Source organism: Lepidochelys kempii, chromosome 1 (genome assembly GCF_965140285.1).
Source record: "Lepidochelys kempii isolate rLepKem1 chromosome 1, rLepKem1.hap1, whole genome shotgun sequence".
In the NCBI taxonomy this organism is placed as follows: Eukaryota; Metazoa; Chordata; order Testudines; family Cheloniidae; genus Lepidochelys; species Lepidochelys kempii.
The window spans coordinates 188391418-188411270 of NC_136380.1; the positions used below are offsets into that span (position 1 = coordinate 188391418).

A 19853-nucleotide genomic window follows, 5' to 3' on the forward strand; every position below is an offset into this window, starting at 1 on the left:
AGGTATCTGCAGTTCTTCATGGAAAGCACAAGGAATTATCTTATTGATTTAAGGTGATTTAAGACCCAGATTTGCCTGTCCATGCTAGGAACGAACACTTGCACTGATTTCATTGTTTTTAACTCATGCCCACTTCTCATTAGAATGGATGACAACACATTATAAATAAGATAATTTAGAAGTGTGGCAAAGATTAAACACTAAGTATATTCTATTCTATTAGGTATGCAACATGTAACTGAATGGAAACAACTACTGTGAATCACAATCCCTAGCTTCTTTCAGAAATAAGACATATCAAATTACATTGTTGAATCAGCTAATGAGTAATGGGATATGGAGTCAAGTCATTTCTATGACACTAGTTCATAAACAGCCCAGGTCGGTAAAGATTGAAAGTGATTATTGCTATTAGATGACTGTCCACCAGTGTACATGAAACAAGCAGCTGCTTTCAATTAAGATCCTACAGATTTCCACGTCTCATACAACCATGGTTTTCCCCCTCAGTGGTATCTTACCTGGCATGAATTGGCAACCTTGCTATTTTCAGCAGAGTGATCAATGATTGAACAATCATGAAGATGGAAGTTTACAGCATATGGTCCTCATTACTGTAGTATCTGAGCACCTCATAAACATGAAAGCATTATTATCTACATTGTATAGATCTGGAGCCCAGGCCCAGAGAGGTTGACTTGCCCAAGGTCACACAGGGAGTCTGTGGCAGTTCCAGTTCAGTGTCTTAACCTGCCATCTTACTTCTAGTACATAGTGTCTCCCAAGTCTAATGTTGGAAGGGGTGATAACAAAAAAGTTTGTGCGGCCTGTGTTGAATCTGCTGTGCAGACAAAAGGACTTCATTCCTTTATACTGTCAGTCATTACCTTTCATAAAGTCTAAATCCACTTTAAGAGAGAAATAAACAGAAGGAAGCATTGCAAATCAGCAAACATCATGAGTTGGTTATAGCAAGGATTTCATTATGAGAATATCATGCCTCCTGAGGCTTGGAATTCGTTGTTACAAAAAGTTTGCTATAAATAAATTTCATGCATGTTAATAGGACTTTCATCTCAGACTTAAATAGTCACTGCATTTTAGTTCTTTAGACAGTTTCTTAACCTAACTAGAAATATGGATTAAGATGATCAGGGTTTTGCTGGAGCAGTAAGGTTTTTTTGTTTTTTATTTTTGTTTTTTTTTTCTTGTGAGCTAGACTAGGAATAAAGATGAAGAAGTTCCATAGGTTATTCTAAATTAAAAAGAGGGAATGAAGTGTATCTGTTTTTCTTCATAACGTTTTCCTGAAGGCTTTGCAAGTGTACAGCAATTTTTTAACAAAGGGTTTAAACTTTTACTTTCTTGTAGATAGGAAATGAGTTCATTAAGATATTAATGTCAGTGTAACATTATAGAATGATAGAAAGTGGGTGGCTGTGGGAAAAGAAGAATATAGCTACCACTTTCCTATCTCTGCAAGGTAATTTGCCTTCATGTTCACAATACTTGGGATTCTAGATTCCTCTCTTGTATTCAATTTTCCAGTAGATAACACTGCAATCCTATTTCATATTTACCTCTGAAGGTATTATTTGAATGAGGAGGATTTTTACAGAGATGTAGCATCCCTTATTAAAAACACATCCTACACTATTCTAAAATACTGCCCAAAATACTTACGGAAGTTTATAGTAACTTCCATAAACCTGTGGTTTGGGTCATTATTGTAAAAGGCAATCCCATTTATTTTTAACATGAAAGGTGCCCTTAATTTTGATACCAACAGGGAAGAAATAAAATAGATTAATAACTTACTTTTTGTAACAACTCCTTCGAGGCGAATAATATTTGGGTGGTCAAATTGTCCCATGATACTAGCCTCTCTCAGGAAATCTCTTCTCTGCCTGTCCACATAGCCACCTTTCAAAGTTTTAATGGCAACAGGAATCTCCCTTTTTCCTGGTGTCTTCAGACGTCCACTGCATACCTCTCCAAATTCACCTTAAACAAACAAGAGCAAATAATTTTGTTAAAAGACAATTCACATTTTGTAGAGGTCATATTTGATGATCATAATAGTTCTGTCTGGCCTTAGAATTTAGGACTCTATGAATGTAGGGACAAAGTCAGAAAGGTTAAGGCACAAAATGAGTTACACCTAGCAGGGGACATAAATGGCAATAAGAATAGATTCTATAAATACATGAAGAACAAGAGAAAGACAAAGGAAACATAGATCTTCTACTTAGTGGGGAAGGAGAGCTAATATCTGATGACATCTAGAAGGCTGAGGTGTTTAATACCTAGTTTGCTTCAGTCTTCACTAAAAAGGTTAATAGTGACCTGACCAGGATACTCAACACAATTAATATTAACAACACAAAGGAAGGAATGCAAGCCAAAATAGGAAAAGAACAGGTTCAAGAATATTTAGATAAGTTAGATGTATTCAAGTTGGCAAGGCCTGATGAAACTAATCCTAGGGCAGTTGTTCTGGAATTGGCCTGGAGCGGCGAACCACGGTCAGTGGGAGCAGTGATTGGCCGAACCTGCAGACGTGGCAGGTAAATAAATCAGCCTGGCCTGCCAGGGGCTTTCCCTGAACAAGCGGCGGCCCTAGTTTGAGAACCACTGTCCTAGGGTACTTAAGGAATTAGCTGAAGCAATCTTGGACCCATTAGCAACTATGTTTGAGAACTCATGGAGGATGGGTGAGGTCCCAGAGGACTGGAGAAGGGCAAACATAGTACCTTTCTTTAAAAAGGGGAACAAAAGAGGAACCAGGGAATTATAGACTGGTCAGCCTAACTTTGATACCTGGAAAGATACTGGAACAAATGATTAAACAATCAATTTGTAAGCAGCTAGAGGATAATAGCCAACAGGGATTTGTCAAGAACAAATCATGCCAAACCAACCAAATTTCCTTCTTTGACAGGGTTATAGGCCAAGTGGGTAGGGGAGAACCAGTAGAAGTGATATATCTTGATTGTAGTAAGGCTTTTGATACTGCCCCACATGACATTCTCAATTCATAAGCACACTAGGGAAATGTGGTCTAGATGAAATTACTATAAGGTAGGTTCACAACTGGTTGAAAGATAATACTCAAAGGGTAGTTATTAACAGTTTGCTGCCAAACTGGGAATGTGTATCTAATGAGGTCAGTCTTGAGTCCAGTATAATCAATATTTTCTTTAATAACTTGGATGATAGAGTGGGGTGTATGGTTATAAAATTTGGATATTTCACTTAGTTGGGAGAGGTTGCAAGCACTTTCAAGGACAGGATTAAAATTCAAAATGACCTTGACAAATTAGAGAATTGGTCTGAAATCAACAAAATGAAATTCAGTAAAGATAAGTGCAAAGTACTACACTTAGGAAAGAAAAATCAAATGGAAACTACAAAATAGGGAATAACTGACAAGGTGGTAGTATTGCTGAAAAGGATCTGGGGGTTCCAGTGGATCACAAATTAAACATGAGTCAACGATGTGATGCAGTTGCAAAAAAGGCTGATGTAGTTCTGGGGTGTATTAACAGGAGTGTCATATGTTAGAGATGAGAGGTAATAGTCTCACTCTACTTGGCACTGCTGAGGCCTCAGCTGGAGTACTGTGTCCATTTCCGGGCACCACACTTTAGGAAAGATGTGGAGAAACTGGAGAAAGTCCAGAGGAGAGCAACAAAAATGATAAAAGGTTTAGAATTAAAATGATAAAATATATATTTTGAGGGACATCCTGTGTCAAAGCCTTTGAGTGCTGGACACAATATAATAAATAAAATAAACAGATATTATACATCATTAGACACTATGCTGTGACAATGTCAGGGTTGCATGATTAATCATTCACTAATCAGTAAGGATACGATTCTGTCATGGAGGTCATGGATTCTGTGACTGTCTGGGACCTCCCTGACTTCTGGTAAATTCCAGAACACCAAAGCTAGAGTTGTATCCTGTTTGGATTCCAAACATTCTGTCATCAGACATAACAGAAAAACGTATATAGTAACATTTACAGCAGAAATTATATTTCTATGTATTACAGAAGGGACTAAGCCTAGAGGAAGTTCTGTTGTGTTTTTGAATCTTTTGTTACCCTGTAAAGTTATTTTCCACCCTGATTTTACAGAGGTGATTTTTACTTTTTTTTAAAATAAAATCCTTCTTTTAAGAACCTGACTAATTTCTCTATTGTCCTAAGACCCAGGGGTTTGGGTCTGTGATCACTTTGTAACCAATTGTTTAGGATATTATTCTCAAGCCTCCCCAGGAAAGAAGGTTTAAGGGCTTGGGGGATATTTTGGGGGAATAGGAACTCCAAGTGGTCCTTTCCCTGATTCTTTGTTAAATCACTTGGTGGTGGAAGCCTACCTTCCAAGGGCAAAGAATTTGTGCCTTGGGAAAGTTTTAACCTAAACTGGTAGAAATAAGCTTAGCGGGTCTTTCATGTGGATCACCACATCTGTACCCTAGAGTTCAGAGTTGGGAGGGAACCCTAACTCCACATTCTACAGGCCATTATCCTCTGATCCCACTGAGGATTACCAGAAGAAATTACACCATCTGCTCAAGAAACTCCCTGAAAAAGCACAGGAACAGATCTGTGCAGACACATGCCTAGAATCCCGACCAGGGGTATTCTATTCCCATCCAAGATCCATAAACCTGGAAATCCTGGATACCCCATCATCTCAGACATTGGCACCCTGACAGCAGAATTGTCTGGCTATGTGGACTCTCTCTTCAGGCCCTATGCTACCAGCACTCCCAGCTATCTTCGAGACACCACTAACTTCCTGAGGAAACTACAATCCATCGGTGATCTTCCAAAAAACACCATCCTGGCCACTATGGATGTAGAAGCCCTCTACAGCAACATTCCACACAAAGATGGACTACAAGCTATCAGGAACAGTATCCCCAATAATGTCATGGCAAACTTGGTGGCTGACCTTTGTGACTTTGTCCTCACCCACAACTATTTCACATTTGGGGACAATATATATCTTCAAGTCAGCGGCACTGCTATGGGTACCTGCATGGCCCCACAGTATGCCAACATTTTTATGGCTGACTTAGGGGACAAGAGCTAAGGAAACGTTGTTCTAATGCCCCTACTCTACTTGCGTTACTTTGGTGATATCTTCATGGTCTGGACCCATGGAAAAGAAGCCCTTGAGGAATTCCACCATGATTTGAACAATTTCTATCCCACCATCAACCTCAGCCTAGACCAATCCACACAAGTGGTCCATTTCCTGGACACTACTGTGCTAATAAGAGATGGTCACATAAACACCACGCTATACCAGAAACCTACTGAGCGCTATACTTACCTACATGCCTTCAGCTTCCATCCAGGACACACCACATGATCCATTGTCTACAGCCAAGCTCTAGTATACAACCACATTTGCTCCAATCCCTCAGACAGAGACAAACACCTACAAGATCTCTATCAAGCATTCTTAAAACTACAATATCCACCTGCTGAAGTGAAAAAACAGATTGACAGAGCCAGAAGAGTACCCAGAAGTCATCTACTACAGGACAGGCCCAACAAAGAAAATAACAGAATGCCACTAGCTGTCACCTTCAGCCCTCAACTAAAACCCCTCCAGTGCATCATCAAAGATCTACAACCTATCCTGAAAAATGATCCCTCACTCTCACAGATCTTGGGAGACAGACCAGTCCCCGCTTACAGACAGCCCCCCAACCTGAAGCAAATACTCTCCAGCTACCATACACCACACAACAAAAAACACTAACTCAGGAACCTATCCTTGCAACAAAGCCCGATGCCAACTCTGTCCACATATTTATTCCAGTGACACCATCATAGGGCCTAATCACATTAGCCATGCCATCAGGGGCTCGTTCACTTGCACATCTACCAATGTGATATATGCCACCATGTGCCAGCAATGCCTCTCTGCCATGTACATTGGCCAAACCGGACAGTCTCTACGCAAAAGAATAAATGGACACAAATCTGACATCAGGAAACATAACATTCAACAACCGGTAGGAGAACACTTCAACCTCTCTGGCCACTTCGTAACAGATTTAAAGGTGGCAGTTTTGCAACAGAAAAGCTGTTGACTCCAAGGAGAAACTGTTGAGCTTGAATTAATATGCAAACTAGATATCATTAACTTGAGTTTAAATACAGACTGGGAGTGGCTGGGTTATTACAGATATTGAATCTATTTCCCCATGTTAAGTATCCTCACACCTTCTTGTCAACTGTCTAAATGGGCCATCTTGATTATCACTACAAATTTTTTTTTCTCCTGCTGATAATAGCTCATCTTAATTAGCCTGTTACAGTTGGTATAGCTACCTCCACCTTTTCATGTTCTCTGTATGTATATATATATATCTTTTTACTCTATGTTCCATTCTATGCATCTTATGAAATGGGCTGTAGCCCACAAAAGCTTATACTCAAATAGATTTGTTAGTCTCTAAGGTGCCACAAGTACTCCTGTCCTTTTTTTAGAAGGGACCCAGTGTCAAACAAAGAAATGGCTGCTTTTCTGTTCCTTGTGATTCCACTAGATAACTCAGTTCAGTAAGCGGTCTCAGGGTTGATGTTATCAATGCATACAGTAGACTGGGATCTCCATATGTGTTTTTCTGTTTGTGTTTTATTTGTGTTCCTCGCTTTTTTAAAAAAAATATTTTTCAGTTGGAGCTCTCATTTGCTGATACATTAGTTTACTAAAGACATAGCAAACTAAATCACTCCATTGTCATAACAATTGCCTGCTGCCCTAAACAATGTCATACAAATACTAAATCAAAACCAAAATCTTTTCCATTAACAAAAAGAGAAGATAAAGTTTTCACTTGAAAAGCAAAGAGAGAATTGTTTCACTGTGCATTCCACATAGCTTGTGTACTTTAAAGAGTTTAACTGATTGGTCAGACTATATTAAAAATAGTTGCCACTGTGCACCACTGCAATTATTAACTTGAGAGCACCCCAGAAGGGTTGTTTTCCTGCAAAAAATATTGTAGTCGGGTTTTTTGTTGTTTTTGTGTTTTAGACATACTAGATATATTATGTCTTGTAGTGTAAGCATATTAAGCTAAATTCATCCCCCATGTAACTCCGTTGACTTCAAAAGAGTTGAATTACACCAGAGTATTGAGCTTATTGACTGATTCAAATGGAAACTGTGTTTATTCACCAGAGCATAGTGCCTTAAAAGGAAAACAAACAAACAAAAAAACCACCTTTCCCTGTTCAGCCCCAACCCTCCATATTGATGTAAATTTATCGTTATTTTGACTTTTTTAATTAAATTTTTAATCTTATAAAGTTACTTGGAAAATTAAAATTAAAATCTTTCACTTTCTATAATATTTAGCTAATGGAACTTTGTAAATTATTTGCAGTGAACCTTAAACCCACCTAAATTTATGCAGCACATGGGGCATGGTGGAGATTGTGCCGGGGGAGAGAGGGCATGGTCAGAGGTTGAAGTGCTCCAGCAGTACCTGGCCAACTTAATAGCCCCTAGGGGTTATTATAAATGAGGGTAACTTAGAGGGGTCTTGAGTCTGCTCTATTGTGTCAAAGGGCTGAACTGACCTCCAGAAGTCCCACAGATCTGGGGAGTCAAAAGTGTCCACCTTCTCTTCTATCGCTCTGGTCCTGCACTGAGCATTAGAGCAGGGCAGGAAACTCTTTTCCTAGCATGGGAAAATATTCACAATTTGGAAAACTCTTCTCATCCAGAATAAGGATGAAAAGTTGAAATCTTGAAAATTTTCACAAGTCAACAAACCCAAAAAATTTTCAGCTTGGGTCAGTCAAAATATTTCAATAATTTCTAAACACTTAATTTCACTTCCAACCTTTTTCTAGTTATTTATTTTATTTTTTTCACTATAATTAGTAAACTAATTCCTAAACAAAAAGTCTTGTCAAACTGAGAAACCAAAATTTCTCATTTAGAAAATGTCAAAACGGGATGTTTAAACAATTTTGACACCTTTTCCCCCGCAATATTCTCTTAAGTCAAGAAATTTATCAAAACTACTTTTTTTTCTATGAACAGTTTTTGGTTTTCACAAATCAACTTTTTTTCAAGGGGAAGACATCTCATCAAAAATTCCAGACCAGCTTCACGGAGAGCAATTCAGACGGCCTCAAGAATTAAGGCAGTTGTTCCTCTCAGCTTCTCAGTTTGCCCACCTCTCTACCCATGTCATTTCTCAGAGAACTTGACAATTACAATCTTGAGTCACTTTCAAGTGTTAGGTGTGACATCTGCATTACCACACTGGCCACAAGGTCATCTGTTGCATTCATTTAAGGATATGAATGTTTGCTCAGGAGCAGTAATGTGAATGTTTGCCTCATTTCTGGCAATACCCATTGTAAACCAACAGTTAAAGTGACACCACCCCCAAACACACACACACACTCATGCACACACACGAGAAATCTGCACAACTGGGATTTTAAAAAATGATTTCCTCTGAAAATTTTAGAAATTTCCCTTCAGAAGTACAAAACTCAAAGACCCCTATGCAGATATATGCAGGCCCATTTTCTATCTGCTCTGTGAGATTTGCATCAATGTATCTGGAGGCACAAAATGTTTGGGGCTCTGGTACCAATCATGTGTTTGGCCAGTCCCTGCTATAAACATGATTTGGTCCAGTGATTCCGTGTCAAGTACATGCAAGCCAATGGTCATGCCTCATGTGATATCTAACAAACAACTGAATTTTGAGTATTGGTGCTTCCAGTCTCCCCATTCCAGTAGGACTTTACTGAAAGCCTACCGTAGGTATTAGCGTGAGCTATAGGGTTGGGAATTTTTCATCAGAAAGTTTTCCAATGAAAAATGCCCCTTTCACAAAACTGAAATTTTCCATGTGAAAGTTTCAGTTTTGCTGAAAAGCTTGCTGGGACAATTAAAATGATGACTCCATGGTAGCCTGCCTGGAAGGCATTGGTCAATTTCAGGCAGAAAGTGAAACAGACTAAAGCTTTCCAGGAGGGCTGCTGAGGCTGAGCATCCTGACTCCTTGCCTCCCTGGCTTTCACCCTCCTTGTCTGCCCCCCACTTCTGGGGATGAAGAGTCAGAGAGCCCAGATGTGCAGCCTCCCCTCAACTCCAGCAGCTAGAGAGGAAGAGCACTGGGGCACTCAGGCTCTCTGCCTCTAGGGTGACCAGACAGCAAGTGTGAAAAATCGGGATGGGGGTGGGAGGTAATAGGCGCCGATAGAAGAAAATGCCCCAAATATCAGGACTGTCCCTATAATATAGGGACATCTGGTCACCCTATCTGCCTCCGTGCCAGCTCAGAGGCTGGAGAGGTTGAGCACCCCTGATATCTGTGTTTCCTGCTCCTGGAGCTGCAGGGGAGATGTGAGGCTAAGCACCCCAGTTCTCCAGAAGCCAGGCTGAAAAACTCTTGTCTATTTCACTTTCTGCTGGAGGAAGCCAAAACATTCCATTTCAGGAGAACCGAAGTAGAATTTTTCCTGAAATCCCTTCCCACAAAAGATATTGCAGTTTTGACTTTCTGTCCTGGTTTGGACAACATTTTTTTTTAAACATGAAATTTTTCATGGGAAGGGATTTCCATTTTCTAGCTGCTCTAACACATGGGAAATGAAGCCAAGTAATCAATTAGAAAAGGTAGAGAATGATGGAAGAACCAGTAGAGGCAACTATGGTTTAGTGAATAAGCAATGTTATAAAAGCCTCAGATGGCCCTAATGGTCACTCTGCTGGATTCAAACGGATCACTCCTGAAGAAAAAAAGACTCTATGGTATCTCATGCTCTGTATTCATTAGTCTTAGATTTCATTAAAAACTTCCATGATAAACATTCCTGCAGTAAGTTCATAACTTTTAGCAAATTATAATAGCAAAGGCAAAGCATCTACTCTTGAAGAAAGAGATTTTAGCTTGAGATTTTGTTTTCCACAGGAATGAATGCAGTGGTTAAAGCAGTACCTGTTATAATCCTGGCTGAGCTCCCCCGGCTGGATGCTCACCAGTCTGCAGTGTTTGGAACCAACCCTTGGATCCCACATCCTCTTGGGCTTGCTGAGTCTGCGCAGAGTCTCAACACTGTCTATGAGAATCCAGGCATGCTATCGGGGTGGAGATTCTCTGTCTAGACTCGCTGTCCAAGACATGAGGTTCCACAATCCAACTGCTTAATCCTTGAAACACAAGGCCTCCCGCACAATAGCTCTTACGTATGCCCAGAGTTCTACTGTGGGCCCTCTAGATTACTATTTCCCCCTCTGTGGTTTAACAACTGTTAAAGCAACTAACACAGAGACTTTGCAAGAGGACTTTCTAAACCAATCACATTCTACTCATGGACAAACATAAGAGATATACAGATCTATGGGGAAAAAAAACGTGCACATATCCCTGCCTCAGTTTCTTCACCTCTCCTAAGAGTCCTTTGAGTCTTAATGACCTTCAGGGATTCCAGGATTCTTCCTCTCTGCATTCTCCTCCTGCATAGCCTCATGTTCTGGTTCTACTCTCCCACCCAACCCTTCAGTCCCCTCTTTCAGATGAGTTCCCCAGCTCATTGACCTAGTATGCTTCCATTTTAGTGGAAGACCCTCCAAGTTAACACCTCTTGAGTGTTCTCCAATGTTAATCCTCTGCTAAGACCTCCTGGAATCCCATATGGAGGTTAAAAGGCAAAATTGAAGATACAGTGCAGATTACTGTCAAAACAGTGTTCACAAAACAAAATGGGGTATTTAGTTTGACACAGAGATATGTTTATAACTGTTTGCAGATTATAATAGCGAAGATAAAGCAGCTGCTATTTAAGACAATGTTCAGCTCAAGAGATTTTGTTTATGACAGGAATGAATGTAGTAATCAGAGAAGTACTGTCTAAACATACTACTGAAAAGGAAAATTCCAGTAAAAAAAAAAAGATAAAATGAGTCACCTTGGGAAATTTCACATTTATTCTCTACAGCATCACCACCAACTAAATGATTGTAAACGGATGGTTACATTCCAGCAATAGGTATGATTTCGAGAGTGAAATTAATTATTCTACTTTGCTACTAGCACAGATTTATTTTTTCCACAGCCTCTGATAAAGTTTTATTTCTGTTTAATTTGATGTTACACACTCTTGGCTTCAAACCTTTTAAAAGCTCTCACTGAATTAAATAGTCGATGGTGTCTCCTACTTGTTGCTTTCAGTCAAGCATCACACTGATCACAGATGTGTCTGTATATTTCTTTACCACCTCTCACCAATTTGATCCATCTTCTCACTGCTATGTAGTCTCTTCAGGTGACTTGATTGTGACTCTTTTTAATGTTGAATTCTCTGCACTGTCCTAGGTGTTATAAAGTCCCTGTCTATCTTCCCTCCTAGTGACACTGCTTGCAATATCATCCATATTCTATCCCCACACAGTTTAAGTCCTGAATTCTCAAGCATCTTCAGGCTCCTTCACAAAATGCTGTCAGTGTAAAGTACCTTAAAGTGTGTGTACACTGCTGGAGGAATGTAAAGAGGTCTTAGATCAATTGAGATTCAGACCTAGAGGCACACGTAGTGGTGGCTCAAGAGACTGCAGGCCAGATAAGACAGGGTGAAAATGCTGGGGAGTGTGCACAGTGCATTCCTCTTTTTCTTACATGCCCAGGCAGGTTCCAGTCAGAAAACAGCCCCTACGCCCCTCTGTGTGAAAGGACTACTTCCTCCCAGCCCCATTAGCAATGCTAGTCACACCATGGAAGATGGAAAGGACGTGCAGCCATGATGCTGTTCCTTCTGCACTCAGCCAGCAGACCCTGGATACAGAGAATGCGGCGTGCTCGGCACCAGCCTAAGGAATGATGGAATGGACACCCTCCCCCTGCATTCAAGAGCGCTCTAGAAGACATTCTGCTTCTCTTAGGTTCAGTGTCTCCCAGTGAACTGATCTTTAGCCTACTGTTTTTGTTTTTAGGAAATGTGCTGAATTTTGAACTTCTCATAGAGAGTGCTATGTTAGGGAAACGCATCTACTCATACCCTGCTCAAGTATTCCTATTATATTCTAATTTGCCATCTGGTCTCCCACATCTCCATTTAAATGCCTTATGATTAGCACCATGTCAATGGGTTTTGCTGCATTTGCTGGTAACATTTCATAGTTCCAGCAGCAGCAGCTGTATTTGTTCCTATGCACTGACCCCATATGGTAACCTTGTACTGGCTGCCAGAGTGGTAAGCATTTAGATAAGCCTATTTGACTTTAAACAAAACATAACATCATTTTTTGACAAGCTGAAAGAGAGGACTGCATGGTTTCTACAGAACAAGTTTCTGGATTGCTCAATTAACTTCTTTCTGCCAACTGTACAATAGGGAAAGTCAGTTTTGTGTCACTAAAACAAGGATCATTTGCACATAATTAAAGCTGATCAGTTAGTGAACTCTGCAGTTTTTTCTAGTTAGCAGCAGCTTTCCCCTGAGCAAGAAAAGATGTCAACTTCACTGACTTCTGGCTCTTAGCTTTTATTTATTACACACATACTCAAGTTACTGCTGCAGGGTCAACATTTCTCTTGTTTAGCTAAAGTCTTCAAACTTGAGCAATCAGACTTAGATCTAGGAAAAGCATGATTCTATTCCTGTTGGAGAATATTTTTTCCTTTGGTTTTTACAGTAATTTAATATTCTTTCTTACCTAAATAAAAGTTTAAAAAATTGATCTCTATCCAGGACAAGTCTTAACATCATAAAAACAATCACGATTAGAATCCGTATTGGCTCTCTTGTCAAAGAGTCAAGGACTGAATGGCCCTGGAAACTGAAATCTCCTCTCACCTGTAGAGGTGATGCATCCAGAATGATGTAAAAACATTGGTCAGAGGAGAGTAGTGTATAGTGTTGTTTCCCATGCTTTATAAGTTCTGTGGATAGTGTGTCATCTGACATCTTTCATAAGTACATAATTCATTTAAAAATACTTAAATATCAAGAGTTGTTGTCCATAAGGCGTGAATGAATTTTAGTATCTTGAATGTTTTAGTTTCCACCTATAGAAGTAACTACAGACAAACGACAGACAAAGCAAATGGAAATTTTACTTTCTGCAGTATATCTGATCTGGCTGAAATTGTGTTATCCACATATCTGCCCTAGTTGCACAGTTTTCAATAGAAGGATTCAGATTTATCATCTGAACAGGAGCTGTTGCTGTCTGCTAAGGGATGAGTGGAATGACTTAGTAAGCATTTTAGCAAAGTCAACTATATTTATTGTAACTAAACTGCGTGGGAAAATATCTTGATAATATCAACTTTCATGCAAATAAAATCCTGCCTGGTCTTAATATGGTGCATGGAGTCAGCCTAGCAAGAGCCAATAAGTATTATTTCTCTGGTACCTAAGGTTAGATTGTGGTTGCCCAGTTGAGTGAGCAGGGTGCCATATGCAAGGAAACGACCCTGCCCATTTCATGATTCCGTGAGAGCAAATCACAGTAATAGTCTCTCTCTATTGAGCCTTCGCTCCCTTTGGGGAACATGTCACCCAGAAAGAAGAGGAGGTGATGCCATCCCCCACCCTTCCTCACTGGCCCAGGAACAGAGACAATGCACCAGGAAGGGAAGGGAGCATTCTGTGATATCCTAATGAAAAGTGCAGACTCTGTACCTCTATCTACACCAAAAAGCCCAGGGAGATCTTGTTCCTCCTGAGACACAGCCTGAGGAAAACAATAGATAATATACATGTGAGCAGATGCTTCAGAGTCTTCATCCAGTCCTGTATTGGACAGACACGGGCTGGTGTGTCCTCAAAACCTGGGTGGTATCCCTCGGGGAACAAACCTGGGACATCTGCTTCAGAAATTCTGACCGCTGTCCCTACTCTCCTTCATAAATTGCAACATAGCCTAGTGAGGCTCTTCTGAGGCTGCAGCTGAAGGTTGTTGCTGCTGTTCCTGGTGTTCCTTTTCTCCCTCCTTTTGTATCTCTTTTGCAGAGGGATTTAAAAATTACTCATAACTCATGATGCTATATATGAGCAGGTGCCATTATCAATGTGCTCCACAACAAAGTCCACATACTGTGTAAAGTCTAATCCATTCCCTTCCTGGAGTTTGGCTTTATTAGCAATAAGATAATGAAATTCAGCTGAAGCCTTCTCCCCAAGCTTGGCAGCTCCTCAGGTTGGTACATAAGGACTATTCAAACCACACCCTAGATTTTCACTCTCAAAAGAGCCTCTCTTTTCCTCTTTCTGAGTTGTTTGCTTCATTAAGTCAGCAGAACCCACTTACGTCTTTCCTCGTAAATTAACATATGCTAACAGGCAAACACTGCCAGGCTTTTTAAGTACTGTACTGTAGGGAGCAATCCAGTATTGTCAAGACAATGGATAATATAACCTATGTGGTCTAATGCTGTGACCCAAATTGTGCCCAAAGATGACATTGTGCAACTCTGCCAGCTTGACATATGAAGGCAGAACCTTCATCCTGAAGTTCTATCATCATTCCCAGCACTAGCTGCTTTCAGAAGGAGGACTTAGAGGATTTACTTTAATTTCAGGCTGTTTCACTTTGAAGTGCCATCAGAAAGTGCTCTGAAGATAAGTCCTATGGCAATTTAGCACTTCTGGATGCTTCACAGCTCCTCCATCCCTCCTTCAAAACAACGAGGCTGGGAAAAAAGATTCTGGATGTTTAAATCTGCTACTACCTTTCTTATGGCAATAGTCTGGGGAGTTCAACGAGGCTGGGAAAAAAGATTCTGGAAGTTTAAATCTGCTACTACCTTTCTTATGGCAATAGTCTGGGGAGTTGAGCTTTAGGCACAGCCTCATTCAGAAATGAAAACAATCAAAACACATAGCAAACTCACTACGCCTTTTATACAGTATTAGGGAACAGAATTCTTATCCAGTGAGGGCTGTCTTGTACACAGGGTGCAGTCTCATTTTTGGTTTTCAAAAATTATGCAAAAATAAAACAAATTGGCTGTTTTGGTTGTGGCAAAATCTACTGAACTTGATCTTCATTGGCTAGTTGTTAAAATATCTAATAATAAATATTCAAGGATTATGTTCACATTCTGTTAAATGTACTGCTTTGTGTTTGCTGCTGTTGCTGTATGTTGAGGGGAAGACAAGTTGTAAAGTTTTTTTAATTCCTCCCATTCTTCCTGGATTCCACTGGTTTATATTGCCTTTCTTGGGAGTGGGCATGACAGGGACTATTTCCATCCTAACCCCTTAATATCAGTCATAATTTTCCAAAACTTTCTTCTTTCAGGCTCAAATTTTCCATGTTTTGTGTCTACCAGAATATTTTATTTTATTGAAAATATGAGCATGAATAATTCAGGTTATATTGACTGGAGAATGAAAAAAATACTTCTTCTGGTTAAAACGACTTCTGTCTGTGTGTGAAGTTTTTTTTAAAACCGTACCAAAATGGCTGAGGTACCAAAATGGCTGGGGTAGAAATTTAAATTTGACATGGAAGTCTAGCCCTTGCTGAGGAAAAGATGGTTTTGTGAATATTGATTTTGATTTACTTATGACTCCTTGAAACCTGCCCTCCAAGTATCAACAGTATATTTGGTATGGGCTTAAAAGCACTTTTTAGTAACCCTCAGAGCAAAGGATGGATGTGACTTACCTACACACTTAGCTACTTTTGAGTATGTCTACACCTCGTGGTTCTCATCCTGCAGGCTGCTTGTGGCCCAATCAGCACATAGCTGCAGCCCATTTGACATCCTCAGGCCCATTCAAATAGTAGATATACTATGTGGATGCAGCCCACATAAAATAGAGAGCTACATATGTAGCCCATGATGGTAAATACGTTGAGAACACTGGTCTGCACTGCAAAAAAAGATGTTTTCTTAGCTTGGGCTACACAATTTGTGTTAATATATCAGTGAAGACACAGCAACTCAGCAGCTCAAGTTAAAGCCTATGAAGAGGCTTGGTTTGAATTTGAGCTGCTAACTTGAGGTAAAAGCCGAGTTGCTGTGTCTTCATTGCCATTTTAATCCAAATTAACTAACTCAAGTTAAGATCCCACCTTTTTTGCAGTTGTAGACATACCCTTAGTTAATTAGTAAATGTGCACAGAGAATAAGGTATTTTCCACAGGACCCCTTACCTGATTCAGTGAACAGCAGGTAAGGTGGGCAACAAGGTACTTCCCATTGTGCATCTTAGCTCTCATACATCAAAACATTAAGTGTGTGCTTAACTTTATGTACTTAAATCCCATTTAACTCAATAGGTGCTTAGGTGCTTTGCTGAATAGGGGCTGGATGGACAACCATTTTCTTAAGTGCTTGGCTGAACTGGTCTCCTTATGAGGTGCATGGGATACACGGAGAGCAAAGGAAGGCTACACTTTACCTACCCAATTAGCTAACTTGGTTAATTAGTACATGTGCACAGAAGATAAGATCTCTTGCCTGATTCAGGTTGTGTCTAACCAAATATTTCTGTGTTATGAATTTTTTCTATAAAACTGAACAAAAAACCTGTAAATACTGTAGCTAGGGCTGTACATGCAACTTTAATTCTGCCCCACTGGACATGTGCTTTACAATATATGGTATAATTACACGATCACATACTGATTCTCAAAGACAATATGTTATCATACAATTTATTTCTAGAACCATAGACACATAGCATTTTCTAATATTGTGTAGTTCTCTGTCATGTAATTCTGTGCTAGAGAGAGTTCATGAATGATATCTAACCAAATCCACATCTACAGTAAACAGTATGTAAAACATTGTAGATTAGATATAACAAGGAGAAAGTGATAATTTGCATGTAAGGAACACTGTGCTGGTGACTGAAAATAAATTATACTGTGTATAGTTGTTGACAAAATTATTAAAGAAAATACCATAGAATTAAAAGAAGTTATCAAAGTAAAATGCCTAAATCAATAAATGTATTCAGAACTCCTATGAGAATGAAATTAGTGTAAGACAAAAAGAATGGAAACATATTACAAGCTGCTACATGTTATTTTAGAAACTGTATGTGATCCTGTAATTAAGGACTTTATTGTAATGTATATGTGCAGTGGAGCTGAGTTAAAGATACTTGTGCAGCCTTTCTAGTAAAGTTAAGATTCTGTCACAGGTATTTTTAGTAAAAGTCAGGAACAGGTCTTGGGCAATAAACAAAAATTCACCGAAGCCCGTGATCTGTCCCTGACTTTTACTAAAAATACCCAGGGGGTGGGGGACAAATTGAGTGCTGCCAGGGGCTTGCAGCTGGTCCAGCCCTGCCACTGCTTCTGCGGCAGGGACTGATCACTGCACCTCCTGCCCCAGGGGGGCTGACCCAATCTCGGCCTCTGCTCCGGCAGGCCCGGGGTCCACTGCTCCGGCAGGTCCGGGGTCCGGTGCTCCGGCGGGTCTGGGGCTGACCTCCAGTCAGCTATTCAGGCAGCCCCAGTGCGGACTGCCAGCTACTACTCCAATGGCCCTGGGGCTGACAGCTACTTCAGGTGAGAAGAAGCCAAATTTATTTTTTTTTACCATCTGACATCTTTCTAGTGGCCTGTAGTAATATTACCAATTGTGTGGTGCTTTACAAACATTAATTAATCTCCACAACATCTTAGTGAAGTAGGGAGGTATTATTATCCATATTTTACAAAATGGGGAAGACAACAAGTTTAAATGATTTGCGCAAGACCATACAAAGAATCAGTGTCAGAACTGGAATTAGAATTCTGGATTTTGTGGCTCCTACTCCTGTGTCTGCCAAAACCACCAGCACTGATACACTAAACTGTCTTAGTAGAAAAGCCAACAACTGGATAAGCAGAGAATGTAAACACTCTCCGTGCACAGTGAACAGTGAAAAAATCACTCACACTTAAACCCTGTGTCGTATAGTCATCAAAATTTGAGTTAAAAAGAAAACAATCTTACAAGATTCTATCCATTAAATGTATTTAGTTTTGATGTATGGTCTCAGTCCATCTGTACTCAGAGGAGGAAAAATAGCTTCCCATAATAAAGAACCCACTCAATCTCAACTAATGGAATTGTTCTGGAAAGAAAACTACCTAAACCATCCAGATTTTTTCCATGCTACCACAGACCTGAGCACCTCTCACTATCAGGAGCTCTTACTTTATCCACGTTGTACCCCATTTACAGGGTGACCAGAGAGCAAGTGTGAAACACTGGGACAGGGGTGGGGGTGGGGAGGGTAATAGCAGCCTATATAAGAAAAAGACCCAAAAATCGGGACTGTCTCTATAAAATAGGGACACCCTACCCATTTAGGACCTGGTGAAAGGACCCTTCTCTTCACACAGGCTTTTCAATAAGAAAAGAAGTGCAGAAAGGTAGCATTTTCCTGGATAATGAAATACAACACTTAAGCACGGGGAGGGCAAAGAGGCAAAACATCAATTCATTTCTGTGTGTTCAACAGAAGAGTGTCACATCTAAGTGTACTGGAGAGAAAAATGGCCAAATCTATGTAAAATACTGGTACATTTTCATCTTTGGAGTGTAAGGGCAATACTCAAATAGGATATGAATAAATCACTGAATCTTGTTCTACTGTATAAAGAGAAGAGACTCTTAAGGAAAGACAAACCTATTAACATTTCCGAATCATCATTGCATCTACCATTGTAGTATATCAATAAAACAATGAATGGAACTTTGCAGAAATAAATATTATAAACCACAGTTCTTCAAGCCAGACTCATAGTTCCCTTTGGGAAATGCTCATATTTTTATGTCTGACAGTGTTAAGGAAAAGTTAGCACATGTGACTCCATTTTGGTTTGGGGCCTACCACTGTCTAAAAGCAAGCACATCATGCACCAGGAGGAGTGTTCCTTAGATACTGCATTGCTGTGTAACAACAGCGCAGATCTCATCAGGTTAACTGCTAGGAACTAAACCCAATTTCATCCTCTGTATTTTTTCAGTTGAGCTTCCCTCCACAGAGATTTTCAGAGTTTAATGGTATACAGGAGCATTATGGGCACAGCACCAAAGTCTCAACATTTTCCTATGTAGAAAAGTGTTTCTAGGAGCATTCAATCACTCTGTCTGGTTGAGTGATTGAGCTCAGATCGGGAAATTTAACAGTATGCATTTCCCCCAAATAAAAGAATTTTCCAATTCCTTTCAAGTGCCTGACCTCTATACTTCTTAGAATCTGAGAGTTTGAACATAATTATGCCCTGCTCTGACTCATCTTTCTCTGGTGGAAACTTTCCAGATTAACAGCCTGTTTTTTTTTTCAGTGTAACATGAATCATCCACAATATTTTAAGATGTTCAGAGAAGATGAAGCTCTGCAAACATACTGTCATTGTCAACTAGCTCAATACTATGACCTTCCCCATTTTATTCATTAAAAATATATTCTGTAAGAAAAATTAATTGAATGTCTCTTGCAAGAAGTGCCATAAGGATTTAGCAGGTACTAAGATGATATTCACAAGACATCGTACATGCAATTCAGTTGGAACCAAAACATTGCCTACATTGCAAAAAAGACCCACAAGAGTGAGTCTGAGAGCCGAGGGCAACTGATTCAGGCTAGCGGGGGTTGTGCTATGGGGCTAAAAATAGCAGTGTAGATATTCCCGCTCAGGCTGGCATGCCAGTAAAAGCTACAAGTGGTGGCTATCTATAGTCTGGAAGGGCTCTGTAACTGGGAAAACTATATATCATATATTGAGCAGTTCTTTAAATATTTTTCATTGTGATCATTTTACATACATTGACTCTCGGGTATCATTTCTGCAACCCTAACTAGACACTTTCCCAAATACGTAAAAGAATAA

General features: G+C 39.9%; 1 protein-coding gene across 6 annotated transcripts in view; it reads right to left on the bottom strand.

Annotated features, from left to right (window-relative positions):
- The window catches only part of EPHA6 (EPH receptor A6), an 879356-nt gene that overhangs the window by 174005 nt on the left and 685498 nt on the right, over positions 1-19853 (bottom strand). For all 6 annotated transcript variants that reach the window (XM_073305263.2, XM_073305254.2, XM_073305245.2 and 3 more), the window contains one exon: positions 1819-2004. In XM_073305263.2, coding sequence (XP_073161364.1) covers positions 1819-2004 — 186 coding nt within the window. The remainder of the gene's footprint in view (positions 1-1818; positions 2005-19853) is intronic.